The sequence below is a fragment of the Rattus norvegicus genome, chromosome 7 (assembly GCF_036323735.1).
Source record: "Rattus norvegicus strain BN/NHsdMcwi chromosome 7, GRCr8, whole genome shotgun sequence".
Lineage (NCBI taxonomy): Eukaryota > Metazoa > Chordata > Mammalia > Rodentia > Muridae > Rattus > Rattus norvegicus.
The window spans coordinates 108,876,172-108,899,240 of NC_086025.1; the positions used below are offsets into that span (position 1 = coordinate 108,876,172).

Consider the following 23,069-nt stretch of genomic DNA (forward strand, 5'->3'; position numbering starts at 1 on the left):
CATTCATACATGTTCACCCACATTTATAGACAAACACGCACGCACACGCACCCCACAGAGACACAGCACAGTGTAGATCATTCAGTGGCATAGCAAAAGGGGCAACCAGCCTCTCAGACTCTTGCAGTACCCTGGGAAGTTACATCTAGGAGACCTACTTCTGGAGACAGGCAGAGTGTGGTCAGGAAAAAAAAAACTGCAGAGCAGGGTAGGGCTGGCTGTTCCTACCTTGTCTATCTGGAGGATATGTCAGAAACTGGTGCGTTGAAGGGTCTGAAATGTTCTAAGGTCTCCCTTCTATCAGCAATCCTGTCAATCCTTTAGCCCTAGCTCCAGATTCCTTCACTATATACAAAGACTCACTAAATGCTTCCAGCTCTCCAGGTCTGACGGTGAGACCCTAGATAAAACCGAAGGGTAGGAGCAACACGTGACTACCCTGGCAACAGAGGGGGGAGGGGATGATGAACACCATGCATGCCAGTAGTTTCTATGATCCACACCCTAGAGCTTCCTCGGACCCCAGCAGTCCCCACTTGCAGGAGTCCCACTCCCACCCCAGGAGCTATCTACCTGGAAGGAGGGGGAACCATGGTCCAGGATATGTACCCAAACTTTTTCTTCTAAGCCACCCCCACCCATATTTATACAGGCTACAGGGAACTTACCCATGACAACTTCTACCACCTGAGAAACACAGACTCCATCAGGTTAGGGGCAGGTAGCTGATGAGCAGGTAGAATTAAGTGGGACCTCTATGCAATTGTAGCACTTTAGGCCCTGAGCTAAGAAAGAAGCCAATACATGAGGAGGGTTAGGGCATGCCCTTCTTAGCCCAGACCCCTCCTCTACAATGTCTTTACTTCCACACAGCTGCTGGCCACTAGGACAGAGCAAGGACACTACTGCCCAGTCACCTCCACCAAAGCAAAAGTGAACCAAGCACAACAGTCGTTCAAATATGCTCAGGGCTGCTGTCTCAGTCAGCCAGCCTCACAGGAGAGACCTAGACCTCAAGAGGCATTAGAGAGTCAGCCACCATAGTGGGAAGGCATAGAAACCAAACGTCTGCTGAAGCAGTGAATGGGTGTATAAGTAGATACTGGAGGCTGCCAGATGGGGAGGGCTGTTCTGACCTGTCCCACCCTAAACCTGCAGAGCTTGTCTCTGGGTCTAGGAGGATGACTGAGCACTGAACATCTCAGAGTCCAGCTCAAAGCTGAGGCTTCCTGCAATACAGACGTAACTAGATGTATAGGTGTATTTGAGCTCAGAACCTCTTAAAGAAGGAAATTCTAGTATTGGGGCCTCCTGTGGCATGGGCTGGGGCATAAGAAAAAGTCAAATGCCAAGTGTTAAGGATCCTAAACCCCTTGACTTGGCAACTTGGCCACAAAGAAGCCTTTGCCAGTCTGTTTGTAGACAAGTCACTGTCCCAACTGGGAGGCAAAAGCAGCAGGGTAGAGTCGCTCTGGTGGCCAGGGTTTGTGGCAGAGGTTAGTGCTCTCCAAGAGTCCCTCTGGCATGTGGTGATGGTTGCAAGGCAGGCACTGGCAGTTTACAGACCCAGGAAGCACCCCAGCACAGGAGGCTTCACCCACCACAAGCCAGTCCCCAATCCCCTGACCCCAGCACACCTCAGGCACTGTGCATACAGTGGAAATGCAGGTGCCCACCACCCAGAGGCCCAGTTCCATCTCCAGTGTACCCTCCTGCCCTCTCTCATTTTCCACCTCACCTCTTTCTGCACACAGTAGGGGCAGGAGAAGGATGAGCACATAGGACTTCATAGCGCAAGATCTGTTCATCCTCTGAGAAGGGGCGCACAGGCAAAACCTTGGAAATTGCATCCAGTTAAGAGACTTCCAATTACGTCCCAGGGCTCCCACGCAGCTCAGGCATCCAATCCAACCCCCCAACACACACACACACACACACACACACACACACACACACACACAGAGCTTTCTCCAAGGAATAGATGTCTTTCTACAACTCTTATCTCCCACCCACCCAGCTTTTCCTTCCTAACCTCAAACTGCCTCCCACAACCCTATCCAGAGGGCTCTTCCCTGTGCTTGCCAACTATCAGCTCCCTCCTGACAGCACTCCTTACTTCCTCTCTGTGACCAGGTTGCAGGCACCGTGGAAAATTCTAGCACATGTGGACTTATATGAGTACTTTACTTTCCCTCAGCTCCTCCCACCTGACATCCTGAAAAGGGAGGGTTTAGGGATTTACTTCCTCCTACTTCCTCCCAGGTCAAATGTTTATTGCTTAAGAGTTAACAGGGTTTGTTGGATACCTCGGGGAGCCAGATTTACAGTAGTTGGGGAGGGAAGACCATGCAGTTGGTGAGGGATCTTGGTGCTGAAAGACTCAGAGGGCAGAAGGGCAGGGGCCTTGGTTGACTTGTGCTTACCATTCAGAGAGCAAGGGAAGGAAGCAACGTGCTCACCTTTTTCTGGATTTTTGATTTTTGTTTTTGTTTGTTTTTGTGTTTTGGATTTTTTGAGTCAGAGTTTCTCTGTATTGCTTTGGCCATCCTACGACTTCTTCGGTGAGACCAGGCTGGCTTGAACTCATAGCTATGAAAGGTGTGCTGTAGCTGCTGCTGGATCTGCCACCAACACCTGCCTTTTTCCTGTCTCTAAATAGGGGGTATGGGTTGCAGTGGCTCAGAGCCCACAGCCTTCCTTCCTATAAGCAGGTAAACTACTGACAAATAGTTGGAGACTAGGTCTGGTGAGCAGGCCCCTAACAGCGTGTTGCATCCACAAAGTGAGAGTCCTGGGCCAAGAACTAACTGGCAACTGGGGTAGAAGTTACTAAGCAGGGTCTAATGTGTTTGGGTGATATCTGGGTTGTGGGGAGCAGGTGTGGCGGCAATCCCAAGATGGCGCCTGGGACTGCTGCCAAGTCTTATGACTAGCACCTGACTTTCATATACACCTAAAACTAAGCCACGCCCATCGTGAGAGCTGTGCAGGCGCATCATGACACAAGATCAGGCCATTTGGCCTGGACCTATGAACTGAGACTTCGTAGAGTGGACTGATGGGGCGTGGTTACGGGTTTTTCATTAGGGAGTGTGCTTGGGGGTGGGAGATTGCTGCTTGCATGCAGAAAGAAAGGTTCCTGAATAAACTGCTTTGAGAAGAACGTCGTGGTGTCGCTCCTTTCTGCAGGACGGAGACGGAGACAACACTGGGTCTGTGGGTACTATGAGTATCTGGAAGCTAGAGGCAGACATGTTTCTCATGACACAAGTCAGTCTTACGCAGAGGATGAATGACCCCAGTGTCCCCGCTGCCCAAAAGCCTTCTTGAAGCAGCCACATGCTCATTCTCCCTCCTCCAGTTTGTACGTAGCCTGTCCCTTCACCTATGAGGTCCTAGTCCAATGTGTTCCACAAAGGACATGAGTTTCCCTGGCCTTTATGTCACTACCATGTGGCATAGTTCTAACAATTAGAACCTTACTAATTAGCCACATATTGATGACATCTGTGACCCAGCCCTGGGATTTTGCCCACAGCAAGCCAGAGTCTGAGTTTCCTAACTCCATGGAGCTTTGAGCTCAGTGAGTAGCCCCACTTAAGCCTGTACAAGGCACTGACTGATACAAGTTAGAGAAGGAAGGCTGGACACAAAAAGAGACCTGAGCTGGAAATCATCCTGAGAGGATGCCATAGCAAAGGACAGGCATGCTCAGAGGACAACTGTGTCCCAAAATGGTCCACAGAATCAGTGAAATTGAGTGCATCCACTTAGACAGGCAAGGCTACCAAGGATAGGAAGCCAGAGGCTCAGGGAACATCGGGCAGATTCTCCCGATGGGAGGCACAGGACTGAAACAAGAGTCTCATTTTTCCTGCCAGTTTTGGCTGGTACACATGTACATTCAACTCCAGAGTCGATGTTCTGGGTTATGTAGGATGATCAATGGAAAAGAGAGACACTATAGGCCAAAGGCAGGATTCTGAAGGAACAGTGGGTATCGGCCTTTTCGGTAATGATTACCAAACCTAAAGATTGCTTCAAAGACTCGGTGCCATCACTCCAGAATTCATACAAGATGGCATGGTTCAATTAAAATCCTGTTAGCTTCCATGGCCTGTACCCTTGCACCATTACAAAAATCCCTTCCTTGTTACCCTATAATCTATGATGCTATCAGACCGTGTTTGCCAACAACATTGCATAACCCAGCACACACCACCATGGTTGGAGAAAGAGAACAGGGAGGAAAATTTCCTCTGTAATTCCCCTCACATGCTGTCCCAGGCATATAAGAGTCTATTTCAAGGAAAGAGCAGCAGAGAACAAGCCCCTGCAAACAAACACAGGGCATCGTGGCAGATCCAAGTGACAAGCCCTCTCAATTCTTATCACCCAATGAGATTATGGGTTTTTTAACAGATGATGGGTGAGGTCACTTACAGGAACAGGCATAATATCCAAGCCACTAAGGGACAACCAGGTCTCAGCTGCCAGTTCATCTTCTGTTTCCTCTTATTCTAGCAATTTCTGAGACCACTTGTGGCTGGAGGAGAGCAAGAGGGAGTAATGGCTGGAACCCCATTTGACAGTCCTCCCCTGTGAATATAGAGAGTTCTGTCTGTTATCACATACCTGTTGTCGTTTTGCTCCTCTGACCCCATTGCTAGGGCTCCTGGGCAAAATTATCCCTACTCCAGGATGGCGATGGACCACATCACCACAGTGCTTCAGACTGCTTCTGTAAAAGTCTTAAACTAGGGGTTCTCATGAGTCCTCCACTTTCCACCCAGCACTACTTTTTGGGAAATAGGCTTCCCTTAGTGTGAACTCCTGCCCAAATTCCTGACAGACTCCCTAAATGAACTCTTAAGGAAAGGGCAACAGTGGGCTTGCCGATTCTTAGAGTTCGATGTACCAGATGTTATCAGGCTTGTGTGAGTGAAGCCATGCCCTCTGCAGAGAGGGCTACATGCAAGACAAAACACATTCAGCCTCTCTCCTGTCTTAACAATTCAGACAGAAGCTGGACTACAGTCACACTGAACAGGTCAAATATTAGCGAAGCCGCTCCACAGAGAATGAAGGACCACTGTTAAGTAGCCAAGGTCACATATGCCTCCCTCACCGCCTTCAGTCGCACAGCAAAGGTTTCTCCTTAACTAAGTGTACTTCTTCCAAGTGCCACTTGCCCCTCCCCCACCAGTGTGGTCTCAGGATGCAGAGGTGCTGGGAAGCAGCTGTTGCAGGGTAGTAAGTTTGGTGGGGATAAATGATTCAGAAGACTGCATGAAAAGGACAGCTCCTTTTCTGAAACAGAGGGGCTGGATTATACAGTTTGAGTCAGGGGAAGGGGAGGAAAGGGATAGAAGAGGAAGTGGGTGGTGAGGGCAGAGGCTTCTAAGTGTTTCATCCAATCACATGGTTTCTAAGCAGACAGTACTCTGCTTGAAAGAAGACAGTACTCTGGTGGGGAAACAGAAACCGGCCTGATTTTATCATAACTTGGCTTTTGTCTCAATGGAGTTGAGTAGGTCCAAGACTGCTTTGGGGAGAGGGGAGCCCCAATCCTGCAGTGCTTTATGAGGGCTGTCCAGTGGTATGGTCAGGGTTAGCATTCCTTCTAGGCTCTGCCCACAGTTACCTGGCAACAGACAGGTAAGCCTGACTCACTACAAAGGGGCTGCTTTACCCCTCCTCACTCTCTTCTCTTGCTCCTTCCCTCTCTTCCCCTCTGTCCCTCCTCTCCCTGTTCCCCTCCCCTCTCTCTCCATGTGAGCATGGACAGCCTCAACTCCTCCTCCCCTCCCCCAGCCCCCCTACTCCCTCCCCATGCCCTAATAAACTCTATTCTATACTATACCTGTCCTATGGCTATACTTCAGGGAGAAAGGATGCCTCATTATGGGCCTGCAGAGGCACTGCCCGCCCCCAGCACCAATGACTCCACCACACATATCCCTGGCTTCGTTTTCCTTTTGTAAAACACAACAATCAGCTCTCTACTGTACCTCATCTGTTTTGTGAACCCACATCTCCACTTTTGTTTCTCAGAATGGGACCATGTCATATGTGTCAGCATGGTTTGTGGGAATAGCTTGTTATTGTACCAGATCTGGGTTGATGATGTCTGTGGCTATATTAGTACCTTCTTTTTATAATACATGGGGTGAGAAGGAGGGGGCTGCCGATGGCTACCCATCAAGGGAAGAGCGAGACACTGAGAGGCGTTGAGTACCAAGAGGTAGGCATATTGGGACCTCGAACTGTTGCAGAGTCATGAAGGGCCTTAATATTTTGTCCATCCCTCCTCCAGGATAAGACAAGACCCAATTCCCTTCTCACTTCTGCTGGCCAGAGGTCCAAAGTGTTCTGATCTAAGCTATGGATGTTCTGAAGTCACAGCATATGACAGATCTCAAGTGGGAGGTTGACCCGGGGTAGGGGTGTGGGGATGGGGTGTTGGTGACTCCCCGAGGCCAGCAGTGAAGATACTGATGCCTGATTGGAAACTAATGCTAGGTGACATCATGTTAGTTTACCTATGCTACCTTCCTGTTTTGCAGTACAAGTCCAGCAAGGGTGGCCTGGGGAACAATTATAACAGGAACGCAGAGGTAGGGAGGCCCTCAAAAAGTGGGGATCTCCTGTAAGGGTTGATTAAAGGAGAGACCCAGGAGGAACCATGCAAGGTAGCAAGACTATTCCGAGGCTAAGAGGGAAACAGAAAGAAGGCACTAATAAACATGGAGAGGCATTGGGGTGGTGCTCTGAGAGATGCCTGGGGTATGGGTAATGCTCTACCATCCCCTTGTTTGCCTTGGAACACCTCCCCCTACCGAAAAAACAAAACAAAACAAAACAAAACCGTTAGGAGTATACAGACACTTTATCTGAGAAGAGCAGAACTTCCACTGTTACTGTGCTGCCTGCTGCCATTAAGGTCTCTTGCCTGAAGGAGGATTCTACTTGGTTGCTTGGGCTATCGCATCCCCGCTCCCCTCTTTAAATATTAGAAATGATACTATGAGACTAAGAAGCCCCTAAGGACAGCCCGACTCCCATGATCAGTTCTGGACCACACCTCCTGTTTCCCTGGCAACACCCCAATTTTTACAAAAGGAAAAGGAACACAGTTGCCCCTCCCTAAAATTTAAAATATCAAATACAGGAAGGTCAGACATATGGGCTTTGTTTAGGCCCACTTAAGGAAAGCTGTCTCTTAAGGTGAATCAGAGCCTCTTATCAAATTATTTGTGTTTAACCTCTCTCCCACCCCCTCTTGATTTTTTTCAAGACAGGGTTTCTCAGTGTAGCCCTGGCTATCTTGGAACTCACTCTGTAGTCGAGGCTAGCCTCAAATTCAGAGATCTCCCTGGGCAGGCTTCCCAAGTGCTGGGATTAAAGGCTTAGTTCATTAATTCTCTTTAATCCACTCTGTTTCAGAATTTTTGGTCAAAAGAAGATCTGGATTCTACTTCTGACACTGGGTAGAAACAAAAGTAAGATTATAGAAGCATACCAGTGCCCTCTCCCCTAAGAGTTAATATCAAACATCACAGGGAAGGAAAGACAGAGAGAATAAGTCCGGGGATGTTTATTTGTTTGCTTGGGCTCTGCTTGGTTCTTCACTTTTATGTTCATAGACTCCTTCAGTCGGCAGAAGGAGGGGTTTCAGAAAGGTATTTTATTGCAAGTCAGCTTAAGCAAGCAGAACCACCATTTAGTGTTAGGATCTGAGATTCGCTGAAGGATGACCCCAGACTCAAGTAGTAAGCAAAGGGAAAGAACCTTTACTCTGCAGAAATTAGCAGTGTAGTGCCAAGGAAATGTTAGTGATCCCCCATAACTGGACAGGAGCCAATCTGATGCTTTTTCTGGTGTTTTTTTCCATCTTTATTAACTTGAGTCTTTCTTATTTACATTTTGATTGTTATCCCCTTGCCGGTTTACAAGCCAACATCCCCCTAACCCCAACACCCCTTTTCAATGGGTGTGCCCCTTCCCATCCTCCCACCATTACCGCCCTCCCCCCAACAATCACATTCACTGGGAGTTCAGTCTTGGCAGTACCAAGGGCTTCCCCTTCCACTGGTGCTCTTACTAAGCTATTCAATGCTACCTATGAGGTTGGAGCACAGGGTCAGTCCCTGTATAGTCTTTGGGTAGTGGTTTAGTCCCTGGAAGCTCTGGTTGGTTGGCATTGTTGTTCATATGGGGTCTCAAGCCCCTTCAGCTCTTCAGTCCTTTCTCTGATTCCTTCAACTGGGGTCCCGTTCTCAGTTCAGTGGTTTGCTGCTGGCATTCACCTATGTATTTGCTCTATTCTGGCTGTGTCTCTCAGGAGAAATCTACCTCAGGTTCCTGTCGTCCTGCATTTCTTTGCTTCATCCATCTTATCTAATTGGGTGGCTGTATATGTATGGGCCACATGTGGGGCAGGCTCTGAATGGGTGTTCCTTCTGCCTCTGTTCTAAACTTTGCCTTCCTATTCCCTCCCAAGGGTATTCTTGTTCCCCTTTTAAAGAAGAAGTGAAGCATTTGCCTTTTGGTCATCCTTTTTGAGTTTCATGTGGTCTGTGCATCTAGGGTAAATAGAGCATTTGGGCTAATATCCACTTACCAATATGTGCATACCATGTGTGCTTTTCTGTGATTGTTTTACCTCACTCAGGATGATATTTTCCAGTTCCATCCATTTGCCTATGAATTTCATAAACTCATTGTTTTTGATAGCTGAGTAATATTCCATTGTGTAGATGTACCACATTTCTGTATCCATTCCTCTGTTGAAGGGCATCTTGGTTCTTTCCAGCTTCTGGCTATTAGAAATAAGGCTGCTATGAACATAGTAGAACATGTGTTATTGTTATATGTTGGGGGCATCTTTTGGATATATGCCCAAGAGTGGTATAGCTGGATCCTCAAGACTGATTTCCAGAATGGTTGTACCAGTCTGCAATCCCACCAATCATGGAGGAGTGTTCCTCTTTCTCAACATCCTGGCCAGCATTTGCTGTCACCTGAGTTTTTGATCTTAGCCATTCTCACTGGTGTAAGGTGAAATTTCAGGGTTGTTTTGATTTGCATTTCCCTTTCTCCTGAAGATGTTGAACATTTCTTTAGGTGTTTATCAGCCATTCGGCATTCCTCACCTGTGAATTCTTTGTTTAACTCTGAACCCCATTTTTTAATAGGGTTATTTGTCTCCCTGCGGTCTAACTTCTTGAGTTCTTTGTATATTTTGGATATAAGCCCTCTATCACTTGTAGGATTGGTAAAGATCTTTTCCCGATCTGTTGGTTACTGTTTTGTCCTAACAACAGTGTCCTTTGCCTTACAGAAGTTTTGCAGTTTTATGAGATCCCATTTGTCAATTCTTGATCTTAGAGCATAAGTCATTGGTGTTTTGTTCAGGAAATTTTCCCCAGTGCCCATATTTTTGAGATGATTCCCCACTTTCTCTTCTATTAGTTTGAATGTATCTTGTATGATGTGGAGGTCCTTGATGCACTTGGACTTATGCTTTGTACAGGGTGATAAGCATGGATTGATCTGCATTCTTCTACATGCTGACCCCCAGTTGAACCAGCGCCATTTGCTGACAATGCTAGCTTTTTTCCATTGGATGGTTTTGGTTCCTTTGTCAAAAATCAAGTGACCATAGGTGTGTGGTTTCATTTCTGGGTCTTCAATTCTATTCCACTGGTCTATCTGACTGTCTCTGTACTAATACCATGCAATTTTTAACACTATTGCTCTGTAATACTGCTTCAGTTCAGGAATAGTGATTCCCCCAGAAGTCCTTTTATTGTGGAGGATAGTTTTAGCTATCCTGGGTTTTTTGTTTTCCAGATGAATTTGCAAATTGTTCTGTCTAACTCTCTGAAGAATTGAATTGGTATTTTGATGGGGAGTGCATTGAATCTGTAGATCACTTTTGGTAAAATGGCATTTTACTATATTAATCCTGCTAATCCATGAGCATGGGAGATCTTTCCATCTTCTGAGGTCTTCTTCAATTTCTTTCTTCAGAGGCTTGAAGTTCTTATCCTACAGATCTTTCACTTACTTGGTTAAAGTCACACCGAGGTATTTTATATTATTTGGGACTATTATGAAGGGTGTCATTTCCCTAATTTCGTTCTCGGCTTGTTTCTCTTTTGTGTAGAGGAAGTCTACTGATTTATTTGAGTTAATTTTATACCCAGTCACTTTGCTGAAGGTGTTTATCAGGTTGAGTAGTTCTCTGGTGGAACTTTTGGGATCACTTAAATATACTATCATATCATCTGCAAATAGTGATATTTTGAATTCTTCTTTTCCAATCTGTATCCCTTTGATCTCCTTTTGTTTTCTGATTGCTCTGGCTAGAACTTCAAGAACTATATTGAATAAGTAGGGGGAGAGTGGGCAGCCTTGTCTAGTCCTTGATTTTAGTGGAATTGTGTCACGAATCTCCCATTTTGTTTAATGTTAACTACTGGTTTGCTGTACATGGCTTTTACTATGTTTAGGTATGAGCCTTGAATTTCTATTCTTTCCAGGACTTTTATCATGAAGGGGTGTTGAATTTTGTCAAATGCTTTCTCAGCATCTATTGAAATGATCATGTTGTTTTGTTCTTTTAGATTGTTTATATAATGGATTACATAGATGGTTTTCCGTATATTAAACTATCCCTGCATGTCTGGGATGAAGTCTACTTGATCATGGTGGATGATTGTTTTGATGTGCTCTTGGATTCGGTTTGCCAGAATTTTATTGAGCATTTTTGCGTCGATATTCATAAGGGAAATTGGTCTGAAGTTCTCTTTCTTTGTTGGGTCTTTGTGTGGTTTAGGTATAAGAGTAATTGTGGCTTCATAGAAGATATTCGGTAGTGATCCATCTGTTTCAATTTTGTGGTATAGTTTGGATAATATTGGTATGAGGTCTTCTATGAGGGTCTGATAGAATTCTACACTGAACCCATCTAGACCTGGGCTCTTTTTGGTTAGGACACCTTTAATGACTGCTTCTATTTCTTTAGGATTTATGGGGTTGTTTAAATGGTTTATCTGTTCCTGATTTAACTTGGGTACCTGGTATCTGTCTAGGAAATTGTCCATTTCCTGCAGATTTTCAAGTTTTGTTGAATATAGGCTTTTGCAGTAGGATCTGATGATTTTTTTGAATTTCTTCTGATTCTGTAGTTTTGTCTCCCATTTCATTTCTGATTTTGTTAATTTGGACACACTCTCTGTGTCCTCTCATTAGTCTGGCTAAGGGTTAATCTATCTTGTTGATTTCCTCAAAGAACCAAGTTTGGTACTGTTGATTCTTTGTATGGTCCTCTTTGTTTCTACTTGGCTGCTTTCAGCTCTGAGTTTGATTATTTCCTGCCTTCTACTCCTCCGGGGTGTATTTGCTTCTTTTTGTTCTAGAGCTTTTAGGTGTGTTGTCAAGCTGCTGATATATGCTCTCTCCTGTTTCTTTCTAAAGGCACTCCAAGCTATGAGTTTTCCTCTTAGCACAGCCTTCATTGTGTCCCATAAATTTGGGTATGTTGTACCTTCATTTTCATTAAATTCTAAGAAGTCTTTAATTTCTTTCTTTATTTCTTCCTTGACCAGGTTATCATTGAGTAGAGCATTGTTCACCTCCCATGTATATGTGGACGTTCTTCCCTTATTATTATTGAAGTCCAGCTTTACCCCGTGGTGGTCTGATAGGACACATGGGATTATTTCTATCTTTCTGTATCTGTTGAGGCCTGTTTTATGACCAATTACATGGTCAATTTTGGGGAAAGTACCATGAGGTGGTGAGAAGAAGGTATATCCATTTGTTTTAGAATAGAATGTTCTACAAATATCTGTTAAGTCCATTTTGTTCATGACTTCTCTTAGTCTGTATATGTCTCTGTTTAATTTCTGTTTCCATGATCTGTCCGTTGATGAGAGTGGGGTGTTGAAATCTCCTACTATTATTGTGTGAGGTGCAATGTGTGTTTTGAGCTTTAGTAAGGTTTCTTTTATGTATGTAGGTACCCTTGTATTTGGAGCATAGATATTTAGGCTTGAGAGTTCATCTTGGTGGATTTTTCCTTTGATGAATATGAAGTGTCCTTCCTTATCTTTTTTGATGACTTTTAGTTGAAAATCAATTTTATTCGATATTAGAATGGCTACTCCAGCTTGCTTCTTCAGATCATTTGCTTGGAAAGTTGTTTTCTAGCCTTTCACTCTGAGGTAGTGTCTGTTTTTGTCTCTGAGGTGTGTTTCCTGTAGGCAGCAGAATGCAGGGTCCTCATTGCATATCCAGTTTGTTAATCGATGTCTTTTTATTGGCAGTTGAGACCATTCGTGTTGAGAGATATTAAGGAATAGTGATTATTGCTTCCTGTTATATTCATATTTGGATGTGAGATTATGTTTGTGTGCTTTTGTTTTCTTTGTTTTCTTGCCAAAACGATTGGTTTTAGTGGTTAAGAGCACTAAGTACTGTTCCTTTATAGACCATTTAAGAACTCAAACTGGATTGCCTGGATCCCTTAGGCCTTACATAGGAAAAATTAGTCAAACAATGTCATTCTTTATATCACCAAAACAATAATGCTGGAGACAATAATTTGGTATACAAGTCAAATTATAAATACAAGTGCTCAGTGTCCTCAATTTCTTCCTGTATCACATAATAGTGTTGATCCTCAAGGACTTATCTTAATAAATTAATATCTTAGCTATATCTTAGTAAATAAAAAGGGGGAGTTATATCCCTGTATGCTATACAATTATGTAAATAATGCTCTTTGTTATTTCAATTTTAAAATTTGAATGCCAAGGTGTTTATGGCACCCTACCACTAGGCATACTTCTGCCTAGGTGAAATGGAAGGCTCCACATATTGGCATATGGCATGATCCTGTTCAGGTATTTTATATGGGTAAGAGGGCATGTTTGTGTTTTTCCTACAGGATGCTACAGGAGTGTGCCAGCTGCCAGAGTGGCTGGTAAGACATGCTGATCCTGGGAGCATGAAGATTCAGCTCCCATGGTTCGGGTCCCTGGAGTCATTCCTGTGCCCTTGGAGGAAGATGGAGGATTCCCGTCATCTTTTGTCCGCATGGAGATTTTGACATTGCTGCATTATTGTTACCGCTACTGCATGACCTGTCCACCAGGGACTGCACTGGTACCCTCTGTGCTCTGCTGCATGCAGGAGGAGAAGACCAGACTCCAGTCATTACTCCTGCCCCTCCTCATTCCCCCGGCGGCTGCTGCCACTGTGTCTGGTGTTGCTATTTTACAGACTGTGGCTTCACAGGAATGCTATCTGCATGAAGCTGCTGGAGACAGGGGAATACTGTCCTGGTTATGCGGATCTCAGACCTGGTTCCATTGCCTGCTGGTTGTTCCAGAGAAGGATGGGAGATCCTGAACTGTCTTGGGAAAGACTTTGGCAACTTCACTGCTATTGTGGCAGCCATTGCTGCTGCAGCCACTGTGTCTGCAGTGTCTGGAATTGCCCTACCCCCAATCTGTTGTTAGGCAAGCACAGTGGGTAAACTTTCTGGAGTAGTTGCTGATGATTGGGAATTCTAAATTTTGATACAGGAACAGCTTGACAATACCCTCAGTATTATGGCCCTCTGAGTTTTGGCCCTAGGGCGCCGCAGTAGTCAGCTTTATGCTTCTTATCACATGGCAAACTGCATTCCCAGTCCTGGGCAGCAACTAAGCAGGTGTTGTTCTCCTTGGTAGGAGACAAACCCTCTGCCCAAATTGGACTCAGCCTTCATGAGAAGCAGTTAGCTAAGGACGGGCAACTCTTTGGGACCAGGCCTCACCTAAGACAGGAAATTCTAAGACTGGCAGAATTTTCCAGAGGTCTAATAACCCAAAGTGTCCTAAGACAGGCACTGCTTATAAAATAATATTGGGAGACTTGCTTAATAAAAAAAAATAGGGAGACTTGTCAGAGCCTCCTGGGTCCCCTGCAGTGTTTTACCTCCTCCTCAGACCCTTCTGGGTCCCTTGCAGGGTTTGACCCCTGCTGAGCCCTGCTGATGCACATGGAAGCCTTTTGTTCCTAACAAAGGAACAGCCTGCCCTGGAGTGACACCCCAGGGCCTGGTCAATTCCTTCCTGCCTTTTGTCCTCCCAGTCTTTCTTTTTGAGATTTAGGCTGGTCTTCCTGGATTACTCCCCAGTAAATTTGGGGCACGAATTCAGTATTCAGTTTTTAGTTACCAAAGCCTTAAGCCAGGGTTTCCCACTGTGCTTCCCACATTTTTTTAACCTGGACAATTTGGGGTATATATTAGCAAAATAAAGCCACAGGGTGGGCCTTCTTTCTTTACAAGAATAATCCACTTGTGTGTGTTTTTTAATCCCACAGGCTCATGCCTGGTACCTGGTGCTGTCTTGGTGTGGGAATCAACACCCACCAGCTCTACTGCTTTGCTCTGGTGGGGGTCAGGACCAGCTCTCTTGTGCTCATGCCCTTGGGGCCAGCTCTCCTGAAGAGCCTGAGTACCTCAGCCATCGAGGTGGTGGGCAGTTTGACGTTTTAAAACACATACGAATGGACAGGGTGGTATTGAAAGAACAAAACATACAAGCCAAGAAGTCAGAAGTCTAGAAATGTGATCTCACCCCTAAAAAGCCCTAAATACCTCAAATTTCCAGACCCTGCTCTCTACCTGTAAGAAGTAAAAGGTAACATTTCTTGAGCCTGCTCTCCCAGAAACTAGATATAAGTGCTTAAGATAAGATCCTTAAGTACGTGATCCTGACCTAATAAAGGTAACAGAAAGCTTCTCTCAGGCACTAGCTGACCATAAAGTTAGATTGCAATCTTAAAAGGAATCTTGAGAGACAGAAAGCTTCTCCTTGTGATTTTTCACTAGTATTCTCTACACTTTCCAATGACGCCATCCCTGCCCCATTGGGTTGTGGCTTCTTCCTTTAAATACTCCTTCTCTCAGCTATGCACGGTCGAACTCCTCTGCCCCTGTGTGAGATAAGAGTCTCAACCTCAGTGCACTTGTTCCTACCTATAAATCTCATTTGATTACAGCAAGGACAGTGTTACGTGAGTTCTTGGGGGGTTGCGTCATCCTGAGACTTGAGTGAGGGCCTCCCCGCTCTGGGGGTCTTTCAGTAGTGTATACCTGTAAACCCAGGGCTCAGAAGCAGAGGCCAGAAAAGCCTGCCACAGAATCAATGCAGAATATAGAATAAAGTTCCAGAATCCCTACTCATGACTCAAGTTTTATGGCCCAACAAGCACCATGGCCACATTCCTGGATCTGTGCTTGTCCCAGGGGAGAAGGCTGCAGGGACAAGGGCTTCCTTAGATGACTGATAACTCTACCTTAAAGGATCTTCACCTTGACAAAATCTCAGATGTTCATGACCTCCAAGAGCAGGGGGTAATAATGTCCATAGCACCCAAGTTTCCAGGGGGCTGTCCGTATCTGTGAGGACTCCTGTGATGTTAACTACACAGGATCTGCGCACCTCTGGGACAGCAAGATCTCAAGGCTAAACAGAGAGGAATGATGGATCCTTAGTTGCAAATGTGTCAAATCAGGCCAACACTGGGGACATCCAATATAGACTAGGACTCCAGGAGAGGGAGTGTGAGGCTTTGTTTACTCAGAGCTAAGCCATGAGTCCCTGCAGGAAATGATTTTTACCTCTGGACTAATAGAATTGAACAGGGAAGCCACTACGCTCCATTGAGGGCTTGTCTCCTTGGCTTCCCCACCGCAAGCAAGTGACCTGTGCTTGTGTGTGGCTTAAGGTGCTTCTTCACATGCATGATGCCCTGAGTTCTATCCCCACCAAAGGGTGGGGGATGGGGAAGGAAACTGGCTCAGGAGATGGTTACATAAAGAAGACTCAGGGTCACCAGCAATCACAAGGCAGAGAATAGGCGTCTAACCCAGGCAAATCACAAGCAAGAGACTTTGCCTGTGCAGATAAAGCAGACTGCTCTTCATTCCCCCTCTTTCTTCCTCCAGCATCAGCCCTGAGGGAAGCCCACCCTAACCAAGTGGTTCCCCAGTCTTAGCTGGTTAACATGAGCTAGCTAGTTCCGGTAGCAGAAAGGGCAGAGATGTGAACTGGCAGGCAGGACTCAGCAGACACAGTGTAGCAAAAGAAAAACTGAGATCTTGGCTGGGAGAACAGAGAGTTTATTGGACTCAAATAGGGGGATGTTGAGAGGCATGTGTGGGAACCCTGCAGGACCCCAGATTTTTATGTATGGATGGAGGTGGTGGCACAGTGCCTTGGGTTTCTGTATCTTCCCCGTGCTGTCCACGTGCCTCCAGGGCTAAGAGCAGCAAACCACAACATAATGGCATTCCAGGAACTACATATCTGAAAGCCCTAGAGAGGGGAGTGGGGCACCTACCCAGCAGGGGCTATAGAGTTGAAACAAGGTGTTCCACACCCTACCCCCACCTCAGAGTTTCTATTACTCAGAATTTATCACTAGAGGGCTCCAGGGAGGAGTGATTACACATAAGGATAAAAGGACAAGGGTGGCGGGGCCTTGGAGGAGCCCTCAAGCAAGATCTGCAGGAGGACGGAGCCCAGGCTGAACAGAAGCACCCTTGCCATGGTCCAGGTGCTGCCTCCAGTGGGCCCTGCTGCGTTGCAAAGATCTGTATTGCAACAGGAAATCTTCATGTCGACAACAGTACCCAGGATCTCAGCAGTTTGAGAACTCGTTGGGCAGACGGGAAGGCAAATATGGTCCTTTACTTTCAGTCTTACAGAGCCTGCAAGACATCAGGGAGTGAGTCACTTCTTATGCAGGAACAACAGAGCACCCCAAAGGATGGGCCACATGTCACCAGGCCTGGATGGCCCAGACTTGTCTCTAAGGCATGTTGAAGCCAGACAAGTCGCTCAGACTTAAAACCCCAGAACTTGGAAGACTGAGGCAGGAGAATTTTTATGAGTTCCATTCCACACTGGGTTACGTGGGGGTTTCTGGGCAAACCTGGGCTAGAGTGAGACCCTGCCTCAAATAACAAACAAATGAAACAAAGATCAAAACCATGGGCTGGTAAGGAGGCTTGGTGCATAAAGTGCTTGCTTAAACAAGCAGGAGACCTCCCTTCTCCCAGTTCTGGTCACTAGAGCCCATCAAAAGATGGGCAGGCATGGTGGCCTACTTGTATCTCTGTGCTTAAAATACAAAGATGGGGATCCCCCGAGATGAGCTCACTGGCTAGACAAGCTGAACCTGAAAGATTTGAATTCAGTGTGAGACCCTGCCTCAGTAAATAAAATAGTTGCCACAGGAGATTCCCATCAACTTCTGGGTTCCTTACACTTGTACCTCCCCAGGGCCTGCACATCCACATGTGTGTGCACATGTGTCTTTACATGCAACGTGCTGTGGAAGCAGCTCAGTCAGTGAAGTGCTTGCCACATGGAAGCATTAAGGACCCAAGTTCAATTCCCAGCAACCATATAAATAGCTAGCCAAGCACGGGGTGCTGGTTATAATCTCCGTGCTGGGGAGAGGGAATCGGAGGGTCCTGGGAGCTCACCGCCACCTCCCTCCTCTCCTTTCCTAGGTCCCAGTGAAAGATCTTGTCTCTAAAACCTGGTGGTTGGGACTGGAGACATGGCTCAGCAGTTCAAAAGCACTTTTTGCTCTTACAGAAGCCCAGGGGTTGGGCCCCAGACCCCACATGGTAGTTAACAACCTTCTGTAACTCCAGTTCTAGGAAATTCAAAACTCCTGTGCATTAAAGAAAAGTAGACAGTGCTTAAGGAATGGTACTTAAGGATGTCCTCTGACCTTCACATACATTATGTTACATTACATACATTCATACTTATGCACTCACATTTATAGACAGACAGACAGACAGACACACACACACACACAAACACACACACACACACACACACACACACACACATACACACCACAGAGACACAGCACAGTGTAGATCACTCAGAGGCATAGCAAAAAGGGCAACCAGCCTCTCAGACTCTTGCAGTTCCCTGGGAAGTTGCATCTAGGAGACCTACTTCAGGAGACAGGCAGGGTGTGGTCAGGAACAGGAAACTGCATAACAGGATGGGGCTGTTCCTGCCTTGTCTATCTGGAGGATATGTCAGAAACTGGTGCGTTGAAGGGTCTGAAATGTCCTAAGGTCTCCCTTCTATCATCAATCCTGTCATTCCTTTAGCCCTAGCTCCAGATTCCTTCACTATATACAAAGACTCACTAAATGCTTCCAGCTCTCCAGGTCTGACAGTGAGATCCTAGATATAACTGAAGGTTAGGAGCAGCACATGACTACCCTGGCAACAGAGGGGGGAGGGGATGATGAACACCATGCATGCCAACAGGTTTATGATCCACACCCCAGAGCTTCCTCGGACCCCAGCAGTCCCCACTTGCAGGAGTCCCACTCCCACCCCAGGAGGTTTCTACCTGGAAGGAGGGGGAACCATGGTCCAGAACATGTACCCAGACTTTTTCTTCTAAGCCACCGCCAACCATATTTATACAGGCTACAGGGAACTTACCCATGACAACTTCTGCCACCTGAATAGCACAGACTCCATCAGGGTAGGAGCAGGTAGCAGTTGATGAGCAGGTATTACCAAATGGGATCATCGTGCAATTGTAGCAGTTTAGCCCCTGAGCTGAGAAAGAAGCCAATACATGAGGAGGGTTAGGGCATGCCCTTCCTAGCCCAGACCCCTCCTCTACAATGTCTTTACTTCTACATAGCTGCTGGCCGCTAGGACAGAGCAAGGACACTTCTGCCTAGTCACCTCCACCAAAAGCAAAAGTGAACCAAGCACAACAGTCGTTCAAATACGCTCGGTGCTGCTGTCTCAGTGAGCCAGCCCCACAGGAGAGACCTGGACCTCAAGAGGTATTAGAGAGACAGCCACCGTAGTGGGAAGGCATAGAAACCAAACGTCTGCTGAAGCAGTGAATGGGTGTATAAGTAGGTACTGGGGGCTGCCAGATGGGGAGGGCTGTTCTGCCCTGTCCCACCCTAAACCTGCAGAGCTGGTATCTGGGTCTTGGAGCATGACTGAGCTCTGAACATCTCAGAGTCCAGCTCAAAACTGAGGCTTCCTGCAATACAGACATAACTGGATGTATTGGTGTATTTGAGCTCAGAACCTCTTAAAGTAAGGAAATTCTAGTATTTGGGCTTCATGTGGCATGGGCTGGGGCATAAGAAAAAGTCAAATGCCAAGAGTTAAGGATTCTACACCCCTTGACATGGCAACTTGGTCACAAAAGAAGCCTTTGTCACTTTGTGTGTACACAAGTCAGTGTCCTGACTGGGAGGCAAAGGCAGCAGGGTAGAGTCGCTCTGGTGGCCAGGGTTTGTGGCAGAGGTTAGTGCTCTCCAAGAGTCCCTCTGGCATGTGGTGATGGTTGCAAGGCAGGTTGACAGACCCAGGAAGCACCCCAGCACAGGAGGCTTCACCCACCACAAGCCAGTCCCCAATCCCCTGACCCCAGCACACCTCAGGCACTGTGCATACAGTGGAAATGCAGGTGCCCACCACCCAGAGGCCCCGTTCCATCTCCAGTGTACCCTCCTGCCCTCTCTCATTTTCCACCTCACCTCTTTCTGCACACAGTAGGGGCAGGAGAAGAATGAGCACACACGACTTTATAGCGCAAGAACTGTTCATCCTCAGAGAATGAGTGCACAGAGAAAACCTTGGAAATTGCACCCAGTTAAGAGACTTCCAATCACGTCTCAGGGCTCCCACGCAGCTCAGGCATCCAATCCAACCCCCGAACACACACACACACACACACACACACACACACACACACACACACACACACACACAGAGTTTTCTCCATGGAATAGATGTGTGTCTATAACTCTTATCTACTACCTGCCCAGCTTTTCCTTCCTAACCCCAAACTGCCTCCCACAGCCCTATCAGGAGGTTCTTCCCTGTGCTTGCCAACTATCAGCTCCCTCCTGACACCACTCCTTACTTCCTCTCTGTGACCAGGTTGCAGGCACCGTGGAAAATTCTAGCACATGTGGACTTATATGAGTACTTTACTTTCCCTCAGCTCCTCCCACCTGACATCCGGAATAAGGAGAGTTTAGGGACTTACTTCCTCCAGGTCTCATGTTTATTGCATAAGAGTTAACGGGGTTTGTTGGTTAGCTCGGGGAGTCAGATTTACAGTAGTTGGGGAGGGAAGACCACGCACTTGGTGAAGGATCTTGGTGCTGGAAAACTCAGAGGGCAGAAGGGCAGGGGCCTTGTGTGACTTGTGCTTACCATTCAGAAAGCAAGGGAAGGAAGCAACGTGCTCAACTTTTTCCTGGTTTTTGGTTTTTATTTTTGTTTGTTTGTTTTTGTGTTTTGGATTTTCTGAGACAGAGTTTTTCTGTGTGGCTTTGGCTGTCCTACGACTTCCTCGGTGAGACCAGGCTGGCTCGAACTCTTAGCTATCAAAGGTGTGCGGTAGCTGCTGCTGCTTCTACCACTACCACCTGCCATTTTCCTGTCTCTGAATAGTGGGTATGTGTAGCAGTGGCTCAGAGCCCACAGTCCTCCTTCCTCTAAGCAGGTAAACTACTGACTAATAGTTGGAGACTAGGTCTGGTGAGCAGGCCCCTAACAGCGTGTTGCATCCACAATGTGAGAGTCCTGGGCCAAAAACTAACTGGCAACTGGGGTGGAAGTTACTAAGCAGGGTCTGATGTGTTTGGGTGATATCTGGGGCTGTGGGTGCTATGAGCATCTGGAAGCTAGAGCCAGAGATGCTTTTCATGAGATAAGTCAGTCTTATGCAGAGGATGAATGACCCCAGTGTCCCCGCTGCCCAAAAGCCTGTTGAAGCAGCCACATGCTCATTCTCCCTGCTCTAGTTTGTACGTTGCCTGTCCCTATACCTATGAGGTCCTAGTCCAATGTGTTCCACAATGGACATGAGTTTCCCTGGCCTTTAGGTCACTTCCATGACCTAAACATAGTATTCTAACAATTAAAATCTTACTAATGAGCCACATATTGATGACATCTGTGACCCAGCCCTGGGATTTTGCCCACAGCAAGCCAGAGTCTGAGTTCCCTAACTCCATGGAGCTTAGAGCTCAGTGAGTAGGCCCACTTAAGCCTCTACAAGGCACTGACTGATACAGGTTAGAGAAGGAAAGCTGGACACAAAAAGAGACCCGAGCTGAAAATCATCCTGAGAGGATGACATAGCAAAAGAACAGGCATGCTCAGAGGACAACTGTGTCCCAAAATGGTCCACAGAATCAGTGAAACTGAGTGCATCCACTTAGCAGGCAAGGCTGCTAAGGAAAGGAAGTCAGAGACTCAGTGAACATCAGGCAGATTCCCAAGATGGGAGACACAGGGCTGAAACAAGAGTCTCATTCTTCCTGTGATTTCTGGGTGGTTCACATGTACATTCAACTCCAGTGTCAATGTTCTGGGTTATGTAGGATGATCAATTGAAAAGAGAGACACTGTAGATCAAAGGCAGGATTCTGTTTTTTTTTTTTGTTTTTTTTTTTTTTTGTTTTTTGATTTTTTTTTAGGAGCTGGGGACTGAACCCAGGGCCTTGCGCTTGCTAGGCAAGTGCTCTACCACTGAGCTAAATCCCCAACCCCCAAAGGCAGGATTCTGAAAGAGCAGTGGGGAATTGGCCTTTTCGGTAATGAGTACCATACCTAAGGACTGCTTCAAAGCCTTGGTGCCATCACCCCATACAAGATGGCGTGGTTCTGTTAAAATTCTGTTACCTTCCATGGCCTGTACCCTAGCACCATTACAAAAATCCCTTCTTTGTTACCCTATAATCTATGATGCGATCAGACCGTGTTTTCCAATAACATTGGATAACCCAGCACACACCACCGTGGTAGGAGGAAGAGAACAGGGAGGAAATTTTTCTCCATAATTCCCCTCACATGCTGTTCCAGGCAAATAAAAAAGTCTATATAAAGGAAAGAGCAGCAGAGACCAAGGCCCTGCAAAAAAAATGGGGCATCGGTGGCAGATCCAAGTGACAAGCCCTCTCAATTCTTATCACCCAAAGAGTTTATGGGTTTTTTAACAGATGATGGTTGAGGTCACTTACAGTAACATGCATAGTGTCGAAGCCAGTAAGTGACCGCCAAGTCTCAGCTGCCAGTTCATCTTGTTTCCTCTACATTCTAGCATCTTCTGAGACCATTTACAGCTGGAGGGGAGCAAGAGGGAGTAACGGCTGGAACCCCATTTGACAGTCCTCCCCTGTGACTATAGAGAGTTCTGTCTGTTATCACATACCTGTCGTCGTTTTGCTCCTCTGACCCCATTGCTGGGGCTCCTGGGCAAAATTATCCCTACTCCAGGATGGCGATGGGACCACATCTCCACAGTGCTTCAGACTGCTTCTCTAAAAGTCTTAAACTAGGGGTTCTCATGAGTCCTCCACTTTCCACCCAGCACTACTCTTTGGGAAGTAAGCTTCCCTTAGTGTGGACTCCTGCCCAAATTCCTGACAGACTCCCTAAATGAACTCTTAAGGAGAGGGCAACAGTGGGCTTGCCGATTCTTAGAGTTCGATGTACCAGATGTTACCAGGCTTGTGTGAGTGAAGCCAGGCCCTCTGCAGAGAGGGCTACATGCAAGACAAAACACACCCAGCCTCTCTCCTGCCTTACAACTCAGCCTGCAGCCGGACTACAGTCACACTGAACAGGTCATATATTAGCCAAGCCTGTTCCTCTCCACAGAGAATGAAGGACCTCTGTTAAGTAGCCAAGGTCACATATGCCTCCCTCACCGCCTTTAGTCACACAGCAAAGGTTTCTCCTTAACTAAGTGTACCTCTTCCAAGTGCTGCTTGCCCTTCCCCCACCAATGTGGTCTCAGGATGCAGAGGTGCTGGGAAGCAGCTGTTGCAGGGTAGTAAGTTTGGTGGGGATATATGATTATATGATTCAGAAGACTGTGTGAAAAGGACAGCTCCTTTTCTGAAACAGAGGGGCTGGATTATACAGTTTGAGTCAGGGGAAGGGGAGGAAAGGGATAGAAGAGGAAGTGGG

General features: G+C 46.6%; 1 protein-coding gene across 4 annotated transcripts; it reads right to left on the reverse strand.

The window, feature by feature from the left end:
- Positions 1-16,170: 16,170 nt before the first annotated feature.
- Ly6al1 (lymphocyte antigen 6 complex, locus A like 1) lies at positions 16,171-22,721 on the reverse strand. Of its 4 annotated transcripts, none has more exons than XM_039080267.2 (3): positions 22,309-22,721; positions 18,552-18,671; positions 16,171-16,777 (listed from the first exon to the last, which is right to left on the reverse strand). In XM_039080267.2, exons 2-3 carry the CDS (start codon positions 18,640-18,642, stop codon positions 16,512-16,514), a joined length of 357 nt encoding a protein of 118 aa, XP_038936195.1. In that variant the 5' UTR covers positions 18,643-18,671; positions 22,309-22,721; the 3' UTR covers positions 16,171-16,511. The 4 variants fall into 4 exon arrangements, with proteins under 4 accessions (XP_038936195.1, XP_038936196.1, XP_038936197.1 ...); XM_039080268.2 differs by lacking the exon at positions 22,309-22,721 and adding an exon at positions 22,118-22,213; XM_039080269.2 differs by lacking the exon at positions 22,309-22,721 and adding an exon at positions 19,619-19,973 and having other exon boundaries at positions 18,552-18,666.
- Between the last annotated feature and the right edge of the window lie 348 nt (positions 22,722-23,069).

What these genes read in the sequence shown, in the direction of transcription:
- Ly6al1 (XM_017595247.3), bottom strand. Translation starts at nt 19,688, where the DNA reads ATGAACAGTTCTTGCGCTATAAAGTCGTGTGTGCTCATTCTTCTCCTG. An exon ending in CCTACTGTGTGCAGAAAGAG is followed by an intron (nt 18,672 to 19,618) that starts GTGAGGTGGAAA and finishes CTTCTTTCTCAG; the next exon opens with CTCAGGGGCTAAACTGCTAC. An exon ending in GGTGGCAGAAGTTGTCATGG is followed by an intron (nt 16,778 to 18,551) that starts GTAAGTTCCCTG and finishes GATGTCTTGCAG; the next exon opens with GCTCTGTAAGACTGAAAGTA.